At 37.7% G+C, this 21,994-nt stretch overlaps 1 protein-coding gene and 1 long non-coding RNA gene across 5 annotated transcripts in view; one reads left to right on the top strand and one right to left on the bottom strand.

The window, feature by feature from the left end:
• On the top strand, positions 1 to 2,784 carry LOC125483747. 2 transcript variants are annotated; one of them, XR_007262692.1, is made up of 3 exons: positions 1 to 192; positions 1,084 to 1,136; positions 2,280 to 2,389. It is a non-coding gene; the product is annotated as an uncharacterized LOC125483747 (long non-coding RNA). The 2 variants fall into 2 exon arrangements; XR_007262693.1 differs by having other exon boundaries at positions 13 to 970; positions 2,280 to 2,784.
• LOC109932649 (kelch domain-containing protein 1) overlaps positions 2,524 to 21,994 on the bottom strand; it is a 99,159-nt gene continuing 79,688 nt past the window's right edge. For 2 of the 3 annotated variants that reach the window (XM_048600335.1, XM_048600336.1), the window contains exons 10-13: positions 21,142 to 21,214; positions 11,278 to 11,362; positions 5,417 to 5,469; positions 2,524 to 2,920 (exon numbers count right to left, since the gene is read on the bottom strand). In XM_048600335.1, coding sequence (XP_048456292.1) covers positions 2,788 to 2,920; positions 5,417 to 5,469; positions 11,278 to 11,362; positions 21,142 to 21,214 — 344 coding nt within the window. In that variant the 3' untranslated portion in view covers positions 2,524 to 2,787. The remainder of the gene's footprint in view (positions 2,921 to 5,416; positions 5,470 to 11,277; positions 11,363 to 21,141; positions 21,215 to 21,994) is intronic. The other variant, XM_048600338.1, reaches the window with a different exon arrangement.

Genomic DNA, 21,994 nt, shown 5'->3' with positions numbered 1-21,994 from the left:
CCCGAAACGTCAGCCTTCCTGCTCCTATGATGATGCTTGGCCTGCTGCGTTCATCCAGCTCTACACCTTGTTATCTCAGATTTTCCAGCATATACAGTTCCTACTACCCCAAGCCCCCGCTTGGTTTCCCCGATGTAGAGGAGGCCACAACAGGAACAGCGGATGCAGTATACCACATTAGCAGATGTGCAGGTGAACATCTGCTTGATGTGGAAAGTCAGGATGGGGGAGGTGTAGAGGCAGGTATAGCACTTCCTGCGGTTGCAGGGAAAAGTGCCAGGTGTGGTGGGGCTGGAGGGGAGTGTGGAGCGGACAAGGGAGTCACAGGAGAGAGTGGTCCCTCCGGAAAGCAGATAAGGGTGGGGAGGGAAAAATGTCTTTGGTGGTGGGGTCGGATTGCAGATGGCAGAAGTGTCGGAGGATGATGTGTTGGATCCGGAGGTTGGTGGGGTGGTACGTGAGGATGAGGGGAATTCTTTTTTGGTTGTTATTGCAAGGAGTGGGTGTGAGGGATGAGTTGCGGGAGACATGGTCGAGGGCGTTCTTGACCACTGGCGGGGGGGGATGCAGTTGCGGTCCTTGAAAAACGAGAACATCTGAGATGTATGGGAGTGGAATGCCTCATCCTGGGAGCAGATGCGGCAAAGGCGAAGGAATTGGGAATAGGGGATGGCATTTTTGCAGGAAGGTGGGTGGGAGGAGGTGTATTCTAGGTAGCTGTGGGAGTCGGTGGGCTTAAAATGGATATCTGTTTCTAGGTGGTTGCCAGAGATGGAGACAGAGGTCCAGGAAGGAGAGAGAGGTATTAGAGATGGTCCAGGTGAACTTAAGGTTAGGGTGGAAGGTGTTGGTGAAGTGGATGAACTGTTCGAGCTCCTCCTGGGAGCACGAGGCCTGCTGTCTTCATCCAGCTCTACACCTTGTTATCTCAGATTCTCCAGCATCTGCAGTTCCTACTATCTCTGATCCGGTATACAATGTTCAGTTAGCTTATTTTCTTTTCGTTACTGAATAATGACAGTTTTCTTTCAAGTTTATTTGGCCAATACGAGGCACTCACTTGTTCTGCTTATTGCTCATCAGGTTCTTTAAACTGACTCCAAGTTGAAAATAGCATCTGAAATAACTCCACAAAGGTTAGTATCCCATCAGAGTCGTCCTCTTTTATCACCTGCACAGAATATGACACAGACTCAGCTAGCTCAGAGCCAGTTCCTAGGGTGAACTGCAGGCCTGCTAGTAGTAATATACTTGTGACCCCACCTAAACTTTTCTCATTGTGTATTAAGCCACTTGGTGAGTTGAATCTCTTAAATGGCCACTAGACCATAAAAAACAGGAACCCAAGTAGGGCATTCTTTGCCACTCGAGTCTGCTCTGCCATTCAATAGGATTATGGCTGACTTGACATTCCTCGCATTCACTTTCCCACATTTTCCCCATAACCTTGATTCCCTTACTGTTAATTGACTGCTGGTGGGCCTTATTTGGTGGCAAACCAAGAAGACCACCCATTAGACCTTCTCACCCAGTACTGAGTTGCTGAAGTGGTGAGGGGCAAATGATTTCTTTGGAGGCCAACATCACCCAATTATTTGACCATTTTGGCATCTCCATGCAGGTGCAAGTTACACCGTACTAGTTAGAAATCACAGGTAAACAATAATCAGCAAAGAACTGGTGAAAAACACCTTGAACTGGACACAATCAGCACTGAATTATTCTTGACAAAATGGGAAATGGACAAGTTCAAAAGGAAATTAATAGATAACAAAAGTCACAAAAATAGCATTACTTGGTCTCAGTGTTCTGGCAAAGAACAGAAAATAATCATGCAAGGTAGTGACACCTGTCCATTCAATTATTACATCCTGGGAGCATTCCAACTATTCAGAAAAGGAAATTGAACATTTAATATGGCTTCTAATGATTTCAACTGAATTGGTAAAGAGATAGTTTTGCAAAATGGAAGTGTAAAAAACCATGAAAGGAATTTGCTCCTTAAATATTGTGAAGCACAAAATCAACACGCTTCATGCCAGTTTTGAAATAAGGACAGTAAACAATTCATAAAAATTAAAATTTAATAGGACATACTGAATCTACAAATGTAATGAAATATAAACCACACAGGAATGCACAATACCCAAAATAAATTAGTCAAATAGTGAAACAAGTCTCCTAGCATGGCTAATATTTTTAAAATTTTATTAATTTTAACAAAATGAGTAAAGGTACTATAGTCTGTATTAACAATCAATAATCAATCACATATTTAGGACCAATACGTTAAAGAAGAAGGATCTGAGACACCCCCAAAGGCCATTGTAATGCATGAGCTGATCTTCTATCGCTAAGAATAATCTCAACCTGTGAGCCACAATGAATGACATCCGGACCATACCACAATAGAAAAATGGGTTCTCAGTACTTACCTAAAATCTTCATTTGTCTTGGAGTATTATGCAAATTAAGGAGGTCTTGCTTTACTGGTTTATGTTTAAAAAAAGCCATCACTATGGGTTTGTTACGTAAAACAATTTATTTCCAAATATAGTCCCAGAATGATAAAAAATGTATTAACATAGTAGCTATGTTAATTAGTCTACAAAACTGAATAAAATATAGTACAACAGAACAACAATCACATTTATAATCAACCCAATTTGGGTTTGCACATCTCAAATATTACATTTGCTCATCACAATGATGTATACTGTGAAATACTTCATTAAAAGTTATGTACGCAAACCTTCTTGAATTAAACTTGCAGTTTAAAATACATTATTATTTCTCTTGGTGTCCAGCTGAAACCCAGAAAGTGATTTTCTTCTGCACTTGAGAAAACAATTGACGAGGTAACCATGGAAGTTGATTTCGCAAAACTGTGGAATTTTTGGCAATGCAGTCTAAGCACAACCTACAAAGAAAAAGAAAGTACATCACCCAACATAACTAAGCCTTCAAATCCATTATCTGGTCTATTTGAAAATTTGGTAATTAAATACATTATGTTACATTTTGTGGCAGAGCACATTTTTAGATTTTATAGATGCATCCTCAATCCAGTTTGCTCGAACTATCACTAAACTTCACCTTATTCAATTGTGAACTCAAGATAAAGAGTGTGGTACAAATTGTGATCTGGAGCCAAGTCAATTATATTCCCATTTCATGTCTACTTTACAAAGTCCTGTTCATGTATTTCAATGGGCTGCCCTTAAAAATGGAAGGATGATTTGGCCTGTCTGCCTCCTATTCCTCTCTCTCTCTTTATGTGTTGCTTTTCCTACAAAAGCAGAATTATCTATCAAATAGCAGACAGACATTGTGACATATATACCAAAACACTTAACATTTTTGTACAATTTCAAAAGTCAGATATATACTTCATGCATATGTGCTATTCTGTCCACAGAAATAATTGCTGGGGTTTGCATATCAAGGTTCATAAAACTTTGATGCTGATCAAACAAAATGATATAAAGCTGACAATGCAGTCTAATTACAAACCACAGAAAAGTGTGCAAAGTATACGTGGATGAGGGAAATACAATAGTATTGATAATTGTGAAAGTATAAGATCACAGTGTAATCCTCAGTGTTACCAATTCTGATCACTTCATTGGACTTCATTCCAGCAATTGCGAAATCCACTTGATTGGTCAACTCTCAGATCTCTCTGACTTTGTAGCCATTCGGGAACAATAATGATTTTGTGCTTGCTATACCTTAAAGTGCTTCTAATAACTTACCCTTAAAACACAGTCCCTGCTGGTAAACAGTTCGTTCAACTGCAGTCATTGCTAGGAGCCTCATTCAAAATATCTCATCCTTTAAACTGGCCACATGTTGACAAATGCAACGTGATAATCCTTGTCTGACATATGCTGACATTAAACATATGAGCTGAATCCAGAACAATAAGGTTCAAGAGTTCAAACAGGGAACTATGCAGGGTTGGACTGAAGCTGGAGTGTATGGACCAAATGAAAACCAGCTACCAATAATTTTAGAACAATACAATGCAGTGAGTTTTACTCAGAGTGGTGCATTCTCTAGTCAATAACACTTGACCTTTAGGTGAAAAGTGCATACTTCCAGTAAAAAAAAAGGAGTGAACACATAATGCTGGAATTCTACTCATTTTGTATGTCAACTTCCTGGTCTGAATTTTATTGGTCTATTACATGCTTTGTGCAGAATGAGGCATATAACAACATTTCTCAACAGGTTGATTAGAAAATATCTGTGATTGCATGCTATTTCCTAAAATGGGCTGCTAGACATTGAAATAAGTCAGTACCCCTTTTTGTTGTAAATGGAAAGGCAATGAATAGAAAAACCGATCTGGGATTGCACACATCACCTGTATTTCTACAGCGGAGTAGATAAGCAGCAGCATGCATTTCCATGCCTATCTAACGATATAGTGGCTGTAGAAGTTTGATTCATAACAGATACTGATAGAGGCCCTTCTGAAAGCAAAACCACCGTTAAACCCCTGCACAGCACTGCCAGTGACCACAGAAGTAACAAATATTAATTTCAAGCTGTTATTGTAATTATCAGTTCAGAAATAAATGAATAAAAACTGACAAGTGTAATACGTCCTCGAGCCTCTCAGTTCACACCTTCCCTATCTTCAACCAGCAGCATCATGACAAAGTTCTGCAATTTAAGAGTGTGGAATTCCCAACAGGTGTTGAGGTTATGGATCACATCCACATGTTCCATTATGTAATGCCACTAATTATATGAGTCAGAAAAACTCACTGACTGCATCTAATGCTGACCTTAGAAACAAATCCCAAGGTCAATAAACAAACTCAGATTGAATGAGTGCCAACGACATTTCAGGATGTATGGAACATCTATCTCAACAGTTTTGAGGAATCATGAGCAGAAAAGAAACATATGACAACCATCCAAGTACTTAGGACAAAAGTTTAGAAGGTTCTAAATTTCAATTTCCGTAATCAATTGTTCCAGAGAGAAAATCCTAAAACATTACTACTGTCCAACCTCTGGTGGGATCTAGGGCTGGAGTTATCCAACTCATCAACTATATTCAGCACCAGGTTCTGTCCTATTTTGCACCCATATATTACTAGACAATTATTGCACTCAAGAATTTCTCGTTACCTTCCTCAATTTTATTAGATATCTTAAAATTTTAACTAACAGATACAGAGAGTTCATAAGTTCCCACAAGTAAACTACTCGACATTTCAAAGCTGTGCTTGTTCAAAATAAAATTCTAAGCTCTCTCTCTCACATACTCTGAATATTGACATGCCTTGAAATAAAAATAAAGACTATAATTTACCCTTTTCAAAATCAAACATGGCTAACATTAACTGCTGATGATTTTATAACCAAAATATAACGTCAAAGGAAATTTTAACATATTTACCTGAAGAGTGAATAGGGTTGTGTTTGAAAGATAAGCACATCATTACAGTGACCCTAGTTTAAAAAAAGAGACAAGCCACATAACATACCAACATCCACTGATGTGCACTAACAACAATTTAATAAAACTACATTGCCTGATACTTTGATAAAAACATAAATAAATGCTACATTTTTATTTAAATCAATTATCCAAATATGTTCTAATTTCTCCAAATATTACCTAAACTGAAAGTTTAGTTTGAGGAGATTGTGGAAATTGAAATGAAAACAAAGGGCTGGAAAACCTCAGCAGGTTTCAGTGTCTGTAGAATGACAAACAGAGTTCATGTTTCAAGTCCAATATGACTCTTCTTTGTGACAGAAATAAATTAGTTTACAGTTGTATTCTGTATAATTACACAATTTTGTTTACTAAAGTTACTAAAAATGTAGGATTGCAAAAAAAAGACAAAAGTTTGGTTTTGAAGCCCAAAAATGCACTACTTTGTCATTTAGAAACATTTCAAATTAGTTTTTCACAGATTTCCAATTATGAAATCGAAACAAAATTCTTTATTTAACTTAAGATGATCAGATAAACCAGGGTCAATGGTAGAAAATTTCAACAAACAAGACAGAAATTATTTTCCATTTCTAACAATTAAAAACAAATTTGTAGGCAATAATATTGCATTAATCCACACATTCGTACACCTATTCTGAATTTCAACTTTTTTTTAATTCACCCGTGGCCATCACTGGCTGGCCAAAATTGCCTATCCCAAGTTGTCATTGAAAGGTGGTAGTGAACTATTTTCTTGAACCACTGCAGCCCATGTGCTTTGGTAGACTCTCATCGTAGTTAGGGAGGGAATTCCAGGATTTTGACCCAGCAACAGTGTAGGAACATCAATATATTTCCGAGTTAGGGTGATAACCGACTTCGGGGGGTGGGGAGGAACATGTGCAAACGGTGTTGTTCTCATGTAACTGCTGGCCTTGAGTTTCTAAATGGAAGTGGTTGTTGGTTTGGAAGATACGATCTAAGCACCTTGGGGGAATTTTGCTGACCACCTCATCGATAGTACATACTGCTGCTATTAAGTGTCAGTCATGGAAGGTATGGACGTGGAGCCAACCAAGTGGGCTGCTTTGTCCCAGATAGCGTCAAGGTTCTTGAGTGCTGTTGGAGTTGCACTTACCCAGACTAGCGGAGAGTATTCCATTGTGCCTTATAGATGGTGGACAGGATCGGGGTCAGGAGTTGAGTTACTCGCTGCAGTATTCCTAGAATTTGACGTGCTCTTGTATTTATATGTTGAATACAGTTGAGTTTTTGGTAAATGGAAACGCCTAGTGTGTTGACAGTGAGGGATTCAGTGATAGTAATGCCATTGATTGTCATGGGGCGATGGTTTGACTGTCTTTTATTGGAGATGGTCATTCCCTAGCATTTGTGTGGCATGAATGTTACTTGCTACGTTTCAGCCAAGCCTGGATACCGACCAGTTTTTGCTGCATTTGAACATGGAATGTTTCAGTATCTGGGAGTCATCAATGTACAATGTTCAGCATTAATCAATCATCGGTGAAAATCTCCATTTCTGACCTTATGATGAAGGGAAGGTCATTCATGAAACAGATGAAAACCGTTGGGCCTAGGTCTCTACCCTGAGGAACTCCTGTTGAGATGTCCTGGAGCTCAGATGACTGACTTCCAACATCCAAAATCCACTTTCACCTCACCTCCAGAATTCAGCTCTTTTGTCCATGCTTGAACTAAGGCTTGATCAGGTCAGGAGCTGAGTGGCCATGGCGGTACTCAAACTAGACATCAGCGTTCAGATTATTGCTGACCAGGTACTGTTTGATAGCATTGTTGATGACATCTTCCAAATTCCACAGTTTTCACATGCATGATCAAATCAGAATCAAATGAGTTATTACATCAGAGTGCAACAAGCACCAATGCTGCTGATGAAATAGCTTATGGAAGAAAAAGGACTGCTGTAAATTTCAGTTTTTCTTAAACATGAATACTGTGTTGTGGTCACTTTTATGAGCATACTGAATGTTTGATGTTCAGCATGTAGCCTTCTATGCAGTATCCAAATATTTAGGAGTGTGACCATATAATCCTGATGTAATGAAAGTTGAAATACTAAGCACATTCCACGGTCAAGCTGTACGTAGGTAATGCTGCTGTACGTTACAGGCATCAAATGAATGTACAAAATAACAAGCAATTCATTCTCACATTGATTCAACTGACTATAGAACTCTTTCTAAAAGAATAATATATCTAATCTTCACTAATAACCTGATTTACTTTTCTCAATCAGCTCTTTGCTTACTCCAACTGGCGGTTCAAGCATTATATCCACGTCCTTTACTCCCTCTGGTTGTTGGAGGTCAGTCAGCTCAGCTCGAGGATATCTCTGCAGGATCGTGTCCTTGGGCCAACCGTCTTCCGCTGCTTCATCAATGAACGTCCCTCCATCATTAGGTCATAAGTGGGGATGTTCACTGATGATTGCACAATTTTCAGAATCATTCACAGATCACTTCAGTGTCTGAGGAGTTATGTCCAAATCAACAAAACCTGGATAACCAGCTTCGGGGTAACAAGCGGCAAGTAACATTCACAATACACAAATGCCAGGCATGACTATCTGCAACAGCGGAGAATCTAGCCATCTCCTCTTGATATTCAATAGCATTACCACCACTGATACCCTACTATCAGCATCCTGGTTACTCCCATCATCCAGAAACTGAACTGGACATGCCACATAAATGCTATGGCTACAAGAGAAGCTCAGAGGCAAGGAATCCTGCTGTGAATAACACACCTCTCGACTTCCTAAAGTCTGTCAACCACCTACAAGACAAAAATCAGAAACACAATGAATACTCCCCACATGCCTTGATGACTGCAGCTCTAACAACACATCCAGAACAAAGCTTAATTGACAACACGTTCACTCCCTCCACCACCAACACTCAGCGTGTACCATCTGCAAGATGCACTGCAGAAATTCACAAGGCTCCTTAGACAGCACCTTTCAGCCTGCATTAAAAAAAAATTTGAGAAGGGTAGAAGTTTTTTCACTCTCACATAGGTCATGTTCAGAAATTTGCCAGTGAATCTATTACAACCTCCCTTTCCACCTGAGGACGTCAGCCTCAAGCAACCACAAAATACTGGAGCAGAATTAGGCCATTCAGTCCATCGAGTCTGCTCTGTGATTCAATCATGGCTGATATGCTTCTCAACCTCATTCTCTTGCCTTCTCCCTGTAATCTTGCTCACCTTACTAATCAAGAACCTATCTTTCTCTTGTCTTAAATACACTCAATGGCTCGGCCTCCACAGCCTTCTGTGGCAATGAATTCTACAGATTAATCACCTTCTGGTTGCTCAAATTCCTCCTTATCTCAGTTCTAAAGGGTCGTCCCTTCACTCTGAGGCTGTGCCCTCGGGTCATAATCTCTTCCACTAGTGGAAGCAATCTTCTCCACATCCATTCTACCCAGGCCTTTCAGTATTCTGTAAGTTACAACCAGATACCCCTTTCATCCTTCATTAAAGTGCATATCCAGAGTCCTCAAATGCTCTTCATATGACAAGCCCTTCATTCCTGGGATCATTCTTGTAAATCTCCTCCGACCACTGCAATTCCAGCACATCCTTCCTTAGACACGGGCTAAAAACTGGTCACGATATTCCCAATACTGTCTGACCAGAGCCTTGTACAACCTGAAGAGTACTTCCCCACTCGTGTATTCTAGCCCGCTCGAAATGAACACTAATATTGCATTTTCCTTCCTTACTGCCAACTGAACTTGCATATTAACCTTAAGAGAATCCAGAAGTAGGACTCCTAAATCCCATTGTGTTCGAGTTCTGAAGCCTATCCTCATTTAAAAATAGTCTACACCTCTATTCTTCCTACCAAAGTGCATAACCTCACACTTTCCCACACTGTATTCCATTTGCCATTTCCATGCCCACTCTCTAGCCTGTTCAAGACCTTCTGCAGCCTCTCCACTTCCTCAACACTACCTGTCCCTCTTCCTATCTTTGTGTCACCTGCAAACTTGCAACAATGCCCTTAGTTCATTTGTTTAGATCATTAATATATAATGTGAATAGTTGTAGTGCATCACCAACTTAAAATGAATACAGGCAAATTGGTTTAATGAGCATGTGTAAAAACTGTATCTTTTTATCTTTATATTTTCTATTGTGCGTTGAAATGGGGAAAGGACAGTTTTAGAAACCAAGGATTGTGGGAAAGATTACTACGTTTTTTATAAGCAAATTACCTGATATTCTCTGTAAGTGCTATTTACATTGTAGTTTGTTCAAGCAATGGGCATGGCTACTATAGATGAGCTGAAGTCAGGGAGTGTGTTTAAATGGAGATTTCGTCAGTAACAAAAATGTGACTGGTCTGTGGAGTGGCGACCAGTTGTCAGTTACAATGGCCTTCGGCCTGCTAAAAACCATGCGATTGGCTTCCAGGTAACTGAACAGCTTTGTGGGTGTGAATGCTTAGGTAAAAGCTATTGAACCTCTGGAAAACAAGGAACTTTCCTTTCCTCTGCAGTAAAAACAAACTTCAAAACTGCAGAAAGCCAGATTATTTTGCTTCATCAGTTGTTGTGACTTTTAATCAATAAGTCAGTGACTTTAAAATTGTCAGCCTGTCACCCAGTGTTTCCTGCAAGCAAGTGAAGCCACCTAGAGAAGGAAGTTTAAGAAGCAGTAGGTCCCGACAAGCAAGGATGCTAATCTCAGCAAATTCCGTGGATAAGGACCATCGAATTACCTTCCTGATCCTTTCCTCTACTCACTACATAGATGAAAAAAAACACATGCATGTAGGGGAAGTTTTATAAGGGGGTTAGAATCTTAACTATAAGAATTAAATGTCAATGGTTCATTATTGTTTACCTGTAGCTATTTATTTGTAATAAATGATAATGTGTGTTAAGTACAGAAACTGGTATGCAATTTCAGTAAACCTTGGTCTAAAAAAAAAAGATAAATTTGGGGAATTTTGGGAACATCTGTAAAATCTTTTATCTGTTATGACTCTGGGAATAGCAGGTTTCCAACTTGCTACGTCAGTGAGTTGTAATACCTAGGATAAAAGATTTTGCTCATTGTTTCCATATCAGGTAGATTGTGAGTTGTAACAATCCACAAACTGTCTCACCTAGCTTTAATACCTATCTTCAAAGTTCGCATGTTAAAATGGGGCAATGGCATTCTCCTCAAATCCCTTTAATAGTTAAAAATTTAGAGATTTTTCTTGGTAGGACTTTTTTTTCATTTTCATTTCTTATTCCAAGAAGAATCCATGACGGATATATTGTTTTAAATAAAAGTTGAAATACGTGGGAAGTAACTTAGCATTCATTAAGGTTCTAATAAAAGGATAGCCATCTAAAACATCATAATCTGTCTTCTCATTACATGCACTGACTTATTTTGATAACAAGATGATGACAGGTAATTGAGAGTAGGCAGTAGGATTATTGAATGACGGAGCAACCTCAAGAGAGTGAGTAATCTATTCTGCTTCTAATTCGTATGTTTGTATGATTTGCCAAACACATGTTTGTATTTCAATTGCCAGCATTTGTAGTATTTCCCTTTTACTTGTGTAGATGTTGAATTTGGAACTAATAATTATTAACAATGAATAACATCCTGAATTCAAACTACCAGGGTTCAAGGTATCTCAGAAGCTAATGCACAACTGCAAGTCATTTGTACTGCCATGGTGCACATTTTTTCACCCAGTTTTACCTCCATCACATTAAAACCAAAATATCTGGAAAAAAAGTCAATTATTTTAGCATACTTACAGAATCATAGGAAAGTAAGTCATCCTTGCTCCCACCAAACACCATCACTTCATACTCCTTTCCTAGACAGGCTGTATGCCACAACCTGCAGAGTTTTTCAACATTAAATATATTACTGTACAGTAGTTACATATAACCATCTATTTAATTCATTATGTTTCAAGATCCAAAACAATATTTAATTTGCTTCATGCCCAGCAAATTATTTTGACATTTTACGCGTTTTTTAAGATGGAGGCTGGCAGTAATAGTGACTATTTCCTCATTTCAGCCATAAAATAATAACTTTCCAGAAGATTGAATAAAAATAGTCAAATGCTAATGTGCATTTTCTCAAATAAATATTAAAGCTCCACCTTTCACTTTATCCAAGAATTTTCTGCATTCTCCATACACTCAATCTGAAGCCTGTATGTATCCTATGAAAATTCTGAGAACTTTGAGCACACATTCACCACATCTGTTTCTCAGTTTTAGCATTGTGTTAAAAATTTGACAGAACATTACCTTTCATGACGTTATAAAACACTTCGAATTTTGTCTGGGAAATTCAGTGTTTTAAAGAAGTGAACAGAAGTTACTCACTTTTTTTTGCTCATTCTAAAAAGAAAGTAATTGCTACATAGCTGCATGCCATATGTCTGAAATAATCAGAGTGGTCTACTCTTTGAAGGAATTTTAGCTTGATTGCAAATGAATAATCCCTCTTATGGCCACAAAAGAACCCACTAGTTGCTATCCTTAGTCCTTTCAACCAAAGATGGCAGAACTTGGTATTCCACACTCTGCTTACAATGTTAAGAAAGTTAGCCTCTCTGGGATTATGATGTTTAAGAGGAAAACCATTGCTTTAATCAGAATTGCCTATTTAGCAATCATCACAGGTGCATCCTGCAAAGGATAACTAAATTCAGTCAGCATTTGACCTAAGAAGATGAAGTCTGAAGGTTCATTGTCCATTAAGAAGAATTTTAAAATTTTTGTTGTTTCTTTTAACCAGATCTAGAAGATATTTTCTTAAATAAGATTAGGAAAAGAATACAGAAAATCAAAAACTGTTGAAGTTGACCCTCAACGCACCTTAGGATTTGAAGTTTTTGTTAATTATTTCAAACAGCCCAAAAGCTAAAGACTTCTTTCGCAACACAGCCATATTCAAGTACTCCTAAGCCCCCAAAATGTATACAGCATACAACAGATTTATCTTCTTTCATTTCGAAAGGTAGTTTAAAAGCCACGAAGAAGTTTGAGTGAGACACAGGCCACAAAAAAAAGTGGGAAAACGTACAGATGGAAGCCCACAACTTCTAGTTGTGGCAGAACCCGTGATGACCCAGAAGCAAACAGTGAATAAACCGCACCCTAAATTGGCGCACAAGTCCTATTGCTCCCTCAGGGAAAATGTTGGAGCAGTCAGAAAAGGGAGTAGCAATGCTGGACATTGTTGTCTAGAAAGGAGGACTAGCAATCTAGTAGCCATAAACAGCATGATATGGCCTCATAATTCCCAACATTTAAGTCTATTCTGCTGGACTTATCCAAGGAGTAAATCCCATGCAATGTGCAGACTAGCACAACAGTCACTGCAAGCTGCCAAACCAATACAGGGCAGTAGATATTTTTTAATCAATCTGTTCAGAGATGTTACTACACACCTCTAGAGAAGATGGGACTTGAATCCAGGCCTCCTGATCCAGGATGCTACAGTGCACCACTAGAACCCCTACAATACAGAACAGTATTCAGGCCACAAGGATCAGCCAGTTAAGCCAAATTCACTATTAAAAAAAAACATTTAAAAAGGCGCCATGCAGTGTCAACATTCAGTCAGCACTCCAAGGCAGCCACTGCTGACGTGGGAGTTCACAACTCCACAATTTCAGCTGACGGGTCCACTGCAGGTTCCAACCCACAGTTTAGGAAACTCTGCTTTAAAGGCTGCTATTAAATTAACCTGCCATCAACCCTTGTTCTAATATGCACAATGCATCAACTACAGCTACTTTTCCTTCACAAGTAAATATTCCAAATATTTAACAGCACTGTATATTCTAACCAGAAAAATAAACTAGAAAGAAAAGGCCAAAGAACATTTATTCTCTACTGCAAGTACCTGAAAGAGAAAATAATCAGTATTTCAATCCAGAACAAATCCTTCAGTACAGCAATGAGATGCCATGAATGACGGTGAGGCAAGAGACCTAGTGCTTGAGAAAACATTCAAATAAAAAAAGTAAAAAATCTGGATTAAAGCCTAAAAATAATACTCATTGCTTTGAAATCTGTTCTGTTACATATTAGATTTCTCACTGTATTGGTTAGTGTGCGTCTGGCCACTTGTATGGAAGCATTTTGTCCAAGAAACTGCATGTGACGAGTGGAAGAAGATCCACATTAACTTAAGTAGCACAATTCCCAGCACCTGGTTCAAGATTATTTTCTTTTTAAAAGTAACTAAAACCAACAGAATGAAGTCAGACCAGTGAGTGGGTAAATATAGTACTTTTTTTCTCCAGAAGCTGCCATCAACTAAGATTGGTTTGTTCGATTAACAAAGCTTTCTTTAATTAGATATGATTTTTAATTTTTTTTCCTCAATTTCCAAGCCATGCATATTCATGGCACAGTAGTGTGATCTGCTTGATGGTAGTTTCTGGGAGCCCGTAGAAATATGGTCTTAAGAGGTGTTTGCAAATTCAACTGCTTAACCAAATGATGGTACCGCTTTCCATCATAAAGAAGTTGATTTCCGACAGTGTCTATTGTAAATACCTGACCATGAATAAATGCAGACCACCTTTGGAAAGAATGGCACTCTGGTATGGCCACTGCAGGAAACTTTCAGAAGATTCTGAAGTTGTATGTATGAGAATAGTGACTCAGAGAAAGTAATTAAGAGCACTGACATGTCAGCAAAGACAGAAATTAATGTTGAGGAAAGGCAACTGGTATTATAACGGCATGAGAGAAAAAGCTTTTCTGTAACAGTGATTTGGTGTCACAAATGGTCTGTTGCCTCCTGACGCTAAAATAAAAGGACATTATAGAGTGGACAGGGAAGATTCTTTAAAGGAGGGAGACCAACCTGAAATTATGGTTCATGCTGAAATTAAATGATGCAAGAGCAAGATTGAAAAAAGAATTCAGGGTTATATTAAAAATAACTATAGATGCCATAGGCTACGCCAGCTAAGGAAAATTGAAAAGAAATACATGGCCAGGCAGATGATGTTCAGATTCTGTACGTTTGTTACAAATTTATTTTTTTAAGCATGTTATAGTCAAGCTGACAAGAGAGCAACCTGGAATTGACAGGGTAGACGCAGATCTCCTAATGGATGAGTCTAGGACCGACGGCATTATCTCAGAATAGGTGGTCACACATTTAAGACAGAGATGAAGAGGAGCAATTTCTTCTCTCAGAAGGTAGTGACTCTGTGGAATTCTTTACTACATAGGGATGTCAAGGCTAATTAAGTACTTTCAAAAGGAACATAAAACTAGGAACGAGAGTAGGACATTTAGCCCTTTGAGTCTGCTATGTCAATTCAATGTAATTATTGTTGATCATCTATCTCAATGCCATATTCCTACATTCTCCCCATACCTCTTAATGCCTTTAAAATCTAAAAAATATATCCCTCTATTCTTGAATGTATTCAGTGATATGGCCGCCACAGCCTTCTGCAATCAAGAATTCCACAAGATCACCATGCTTTGCAGAACAAATTTTTCCGCATCTCAGTTCTAAATGGCTTACCCTATATTCCGAGACTGTAAACCCCTGGTTCTCAACTCCCCAACAAGGGAAAACATCCTCCCCGCATTTAATCTGTCCAGCCTTGTTAGAATTTTAAAAGTTTCCATCAGTTTCTCTTTCATGCTTCTAATCTCTAGTGAATAAAAGACCAGTCAACCCAAACTCTCCTCACAGGACAGTCCTAGCATCCCCACTATCAACCTAGTGACATGCCGCTACGCACTCTCTATGGCAAGTATATCCTTTCTTAGGTAAGAAGACCAAAACTGCACACAATATTCCAGGTGTGTTATCACCAAGGCTGAGATGGACAAATTTTTAATCAGTAAGGGGATGAATGCTAATGGAGAAAAGGTGGGGAAGTGGAGTTGAGGAATATCAGATCAGCCATTACTCATTTAATACTTCGAGCTGACTGGCCTATTTCTGCTCCTACATCTTATGATCAGTCCAAAATATCAGCAGTTTTTTTCCAGTTTTATTGTTTATGTTCATTTAGTATATCAGTTTTTCAATAAAGTGAATAGATGAGTGGACTAAACTGTATACATGGATATATCATGAACATATCTGCTGTAAGATATTTTCCCCCCTCCAACTGACATATCAAAATGTTCCACTCTTTTCGGTATTTAGTAATTGTGATATTTGTAACTAGATTGAAGACATTGGTGAGGCCACCTTTGGAGTTCTGGTCGCCCCACTATAAGAAGGATATTATTAAATTGGAGAAGGTTCAGGATGTTGCCAGAATTGGAGGGTTTGAGTTACAAGGATAGACTCGGATGTTTTTCCATTGGTGCGTAGGAGGTTGGGGCAATAGATAAAGTGAATAGCAAAGGTCTATTACCTAGGGTAGGGAGTTCAAAACTAGGAGGCATTTTTTTTTTAGGTGAGAGGAGAAAGATTTAAAAGGGATCTGAGGGGCAACTTTTTCACACAGAGGGTGGTTCATACATGGAATAGCCTGCCAGAGGAAGCAATAGATGCAGATACAGTTAGAACATTTAAGGGACTTTTGGATAGGTACAAGAAGAGGAAAGGTTGAGAGGGATATGGGCCGAACGCAGGCAAGTAGAACTAATTTAGTTTGGTGAACTTGGTCAGCATGGACAAGTTGGATCGAAGGGTCCGTTTCTGTGCTGTATGACTCTGAGTAAATGCAGAAATTCTGTCCACCATTAGAATGGGAAAACCTCGGTATTATAACTGTATAAATGCCCTACATAGGAAGCCTTGGGAAAAGGAAGAATAATTACAGCCTGATCTGTTTCTCTCAATGTATTCCAATTACCATACACAAAATAATTTTCAGAGCCAGGCTTCCTGCATAACACCAGCAGAAACAAATGACTAAAATGGTACATAATGATTAAATTTATAGGCAGACTGATGACCTCAAATTCCCATTCACCTTGATAAGGACCTCATTATTACCATATTATCAAAATGGAATTTCTCATTTTGAATAAGCATAGTCAGCAAATCAGTTCAAAAGATCAAAATTAAAATGAGCTTATTTACAACAAAGAATATCTCTTTATCAGGTTATTTTTTTTAAACAAAATTGAATAGGTACACCAAATGTGCTCCAACTCGCCTCAGCACTTGACTAGGGAGTAAAAAGAATCAGCCCAAGTGTTTACTTTTGGTAAACATTTAATGATTCCTGCTGAAAAGCACATATGTGGATTTGGATGAGGGCATGACCTAGCTTGCCTAAGACATCCTTTACAGTTTAGGCTCATTTGGTTTTAAGAATGAAAGATCAGGATAGCTTAGGACTTCAGAACAGAAGATTAGGGAGAAAAGAATAAAATACATTCAGGAACTGTAATTTTATTTTCAGCAAATTATCCCCCAACAATATAATTTCTGAGGGGTGTTTTGCAGAAAAACTGAAGCCATATGTTTCAGATTCTTAATGTTAGACCTCACATACTCATTTTCTTCATAGTTTTCCTCGTAACATTGGGCTGTGACTGTTACTAACATTATGCTTACCAATGGAAGTATTTTTCTGCAAATTCCTTAAGATGCGAGATTGTAACCATAGCCTCCAAACCTGGTATATTAGACCCTACAGACCAACACCACTTCAGATATTAGCACCAAATATCAGCTCATGGACTACACCTGCAGTCTTGGGAACTCTTGCAGGTGATTTTTTTATCAATTCCTTCTGAACATGTGAAGTAGATGAAGACTTGATTCTCAGAAAAGGTAACTCATGGCAACCCTTTTGCTATTATGACAAAGGGACTGAGAAAAGGAGGGTCTCTGATCAATCCTTGTCTAAATTCTGCAGTTTTTAAATAGAATCAATGCCATTATTTCAAGTTTGGATGACTTTACTGAACTGAAAGATTTTGATTCTTCAATATTGCTCAAATTTAATTATTATGTGAATCACAATGAAGAAAGCAAACTAGGCTATAACAAAAGGATTCTTTCAATAGATGCTAAATTTTAAACTTATCCAGAATAGACATTTACAAGGACAAGGATAAATGGCAAAGCCAGCAGTAAGAACTGATTCATTGCTATAATAATACTTCTTCATTGGAAAGCAAAAACAGCAAATTGTCTGTGGATGAGAATAATTATGTGGGTAGGAAAATTATGTTAATTTTGGTTATAGGATATTTTGTATGAAATTGCCCCATCATAGTACAAAGCATGTCCGTCATTTGTGAGAAATGAACAAATTATGTAATTCTACTGAATCAGGCTATTTTTCCAGTTGTGACATAAAATAGAACAAAATATCATCCGTCTGAATCAAGTGGCACGATTGTCTGACTTTAATCATTCTAAAGCTGAATTTGTCATTCTGACCATATATTATATAATAGGTTTAAGTTTTAACACCTTTACTGCCAAAATAAAAAAAAAACTGTTTTCAAACACATTTTTGACATTCACATGAAGTTCTAAAAGGGAAAGATACATTTATGACATTCCTTTCTTATTAAGAACTAAATCTAGCAATATGAAACTTTCTATATGCAACATTAGATCTAGTAACAAAAACAAATTGCTGGAAATGCTCAGTTCTGAGGAAGGGTGACTGGACCTGAAATGTTAATTCTTATTTCTCTTCACAGATGCTGCCAGGATGCTAAGCTTTCCCAGCAATTTCGGTTTTTGCATCTGATTTCCAGCATCCGCAGTTCTTTTTATTAGATCTACTGAAGCCCTGTACAATTCATTTTTTCTGATAATCCGGCAAAGTAAAGTAATCTAAGCAATATAACCATGTAATATAATCCAAAAGCATGCATTGCACTCTTAACTGATCTGCTACAACAATCACCCTACTTTAACTACACATATTTACTATTATAATTTTTCCCACCTTGTAGTGATCTACGAAGCAGTCTACATTTCCTTGCCCTGCACTCTGCATCTGCCTTTGCTTTCCTCACCTCATCAAAACCTTTGTCTCATGACTTGCTGCTGGTAAACTCCTGCCTGGTCTGCTTCATCGTAGAACATGGAGTAGACTTTCCTGACTCGAGCTTGTTGAAATCCTAGCTTGCAACCTGATGCTTTTTTTTTGTACAGACTGTAACAGTGCTCTATTACGCTTGGTAGCTGCTAATCTAAAACGGTGCAAAATGTCACTGCTGTACCTAGTATAAATTCTATTACAGAATGTTTCAATTATTCATTCAGATAATAAGACGGGAATTTTTAATAAAAGCCAAACTGCAATGTAAAAATACTCAATAGTACAGCACATACAGAAACTTTAATTACAAAGTTAAACATGCTAGGGCTGCATTTACAACATTAATTATTAAAACTAGCAAAGTAAACAACACCCTCTATCAACATTAATAAAGATACAAAAATCAAACTGCAGAAATATGTACAGTTCATCAAGTACTGCTCTAATTTAAGCACCCAATCTGCAAACAAGTATTTAATGCAATTTTTTCAGGGCAATATCAAGCTTGATTTTTTTTGTACTTGCAAATTAAGTTAAAACATGCATTTTGCACCAGTTCTAAGCATTTGGATGTTTTTGACATGATCGTAATCGACTGTATCATTCAGCATGAATAAATTCCTCTGATTGGAAAAATGGGAGAATGTGTTTTTGTTAAAAAGATACACAATTAAATGCTAAATGAAATGGTATTCTCAGAAATTGAACATTTCAAAGATACCCATTCACATAAGCTTACTAATGGATCACTGTTTCTGTACAATCAATCAATTCAGGTCGTAATATAAAAGAAAAACATGAGTCAAGAATTTTCACCAAGATTAGGGAATTATCGTGAAGACATTCAGCTTCAAACTCATGCCCTGATCATTGTTTGATTTACGTATGTTTTAAATATTTGTGACATATTAATATATAAAAATAATATGTAGTAACTTTGGTTCCTTCAACATTTCTAGTAATATAGTGATAATCTCTTCAAATCATTTTTGCTGCCCCTAACTCAAAGATGAAGTAGATTTGTAACTGGTTACTAAGTTAACTGATTTTTAGCTGTCTGATGAACATTTTTAATCTAATTGAAAAACATTACAATCTGAAATTTCATTTAACTCTGCCATGTAGCAAACTTTGACATCTCACTATATACATGACCAACTACAAAACTATATCATCTTCTTCAGTACTAAAGCAGCTGATGCTGTCTAATCTAAATTGTGGTTGGCAGATGGGAGGGAAATGTAAAAGCAGTACTGGGAGAAATGCTACATTTCTTTTGTTGCATTGAGTTGAAGGTCAAATAGCATGATCTCTCGCATTTATTACCAAACTAAAGGAAATACATTTCCAAATTAGTGCAAATAGGTACTTCTTAAAAACAATGTTTTTAATGCAATGATGGCTTTTTGCATATCGATTTTCCACACAAAATAAACAGATGCTGTTTGAACATTTACGGATTATGACTAAATGCTGAATTCCTTGTATGAACAGGAAATTTGCACTATTTCGAATTTCTCGACTTTAGGAAAATTGTTTCTGATGCGAGAAATATGCTTCAATTTACTTACCCTCAGATTAAATGTTTTAAAATTAGAGACAACAGATTAGTGGGTTAATAAATGGATAACAGGAACAAAAATAACCACCCAGTCAAAACAAAATGCAAATTTTGCAGATATTTCTGTGTTTATTTCACCAGGCCTGTCAAAAGTCAATCAGGCAAGGCCTCTAACTAAGGGGAAAATTCAGCAGCTTGTTCTTAAGGTTTGACCAATGTTACCATGAAAAATTAGTTAAGCATGCAAGAGTAGCTGAATAACGAATCTTTCAGATTTATTTTCTTCTGTGGGAAGCATTTGTTCACTATTTCTTCACAAAAGTATGGTGGACTTCAGTGTGAGATACACAGAAGAAAATACAGCTTGCATCCAGACACCCTAACACAATGCCAAGGCAAGGAATCCAATAAACACTTGAAGTGAATTGTCAAAATAATGATTAACTGATTAGTCTCAATTAAAAACAGTTGGATTATAGAAGGTGAAATTAAATCTAAATTAATTAATTGAAAAAACCTGAAGTTAAATATTTTAATAGATTTAAATCGAATATATTTATTTACTGTTGTCTTATTTTCTTTAAAAGAATATCTGACATTAGTCTAGCACTCAAAAGGGGCACTGATCAACTCCCCTTATCCTTTCTTAACCATCCAGAAATTTAGAAAACCACAAAGTTATACTGATCCAGTATTTTTCAAATTCCAGAAAAGATGCTTTCTCTGACCTATAGGAGATAAATGCATCTTTCATTTGGTACATTTCACTGTTTGAGATTGTCTTTGTTGCACTTTTTCCTCAACTATTTCAAGTAATTATGTTTCTGGTCAGTGCACCTTTAGTGTTAGAGACTCTACAGAAGATATAAATAAAATTGCCCATTTGTTACAATGTATATATATATATATATATAAATTGACATAAATGTTACCTTCATAGTCTTCTTGTACCTGTCCACTGCCTACATATTCAAATATGGCTAAATCTGAGAAAATCTTATTAAATAATAGAAGTTACTGAATATTGTTTATGTACACTATAAACAGTTTTGTATTCTTCAGTAGAAACTCTAAGCGCCTTCTTTTTACCTTGGTCTATTCCTAGGACAGTGTTCTAACTGCCTCCATTCAGCAGCTCCAACATTGTATATCCATGCATCACCTGGAAGAAATAAGGGACATTACTATTCACTTAAAGCTGCAGGCTATTAATAATTTACAACTGGAACTGGAATAGAGATAGATTATCTATATCCCAATGCAATCATTTTTGCTTAGCTGGGAATGAGATTTTACATACCATTCAAAGGGATTAGATATTTATTCCCCTTCAGATGTATCTTTGGTAGAAGAGAACATAATGGTGCCCAACCCACCACCTTCCCACCTACCCCCCTACCCCAAGCTCACCCCCATAATATGGAGGGCAAGTGGGTGCAAAAACCAGCAGACACACTGTAGTGATTGGAACCAGATTTTTCATTGGCTACAAAGTCATTGATTGGGATTGTTGGCCTGGGCCAATCAGAAGTTCCTGGCTGACTAATACAATAGGGAGATGAGAGTGCAAGTGATTGACTCCGAGCTGGCTGGCCATAGTAAATAAAGGATGACTTGGTGATTGGGGAAAAAAAAAAGAATACAACAAGGAGGTGAGAATTTCTTCAATGCAAGTGACAGACTCTGAGCTGGGTGGCCACAGCCACTGTACTGTGCACAAGTAAATAAAGGGTGACTTGGTGATGGGATACCGGCCTCTGTGCAGTTATTTCAGTGGCAACAAGAGAAAACAGGATGTCCCTGAAGAACGAGAGATAGTAGGAACTGCAGATGCTGGAAAATCCGAGACAACAAGGTGCAGGGCTGGATGAACACAGCAGGCCAAGCAACATCATAGGAGCAGAGAGGCTGACGTTTCGGGCCTAGACCCTTCATCAGAAAA

The sequence above is a fragment of the Rhincodon typus genome, chromosome 8 (assembly GCF_021869965.1).
Source record: "Rhincodon typus isolate 14 chromosome 8, sRhiTyp1.1, whole genome shotgun sequence".
NCBI classification, from domain to species: Eukaryota; Metazoa; Chordata; class Chondrichthyes; order Orectolobiformes; family Rhincodontidae; genus Rhincodon; species Rhincodon typus.
This window is presented reverse-complemented; position numbering and strand designations above follow the sequence as displayed.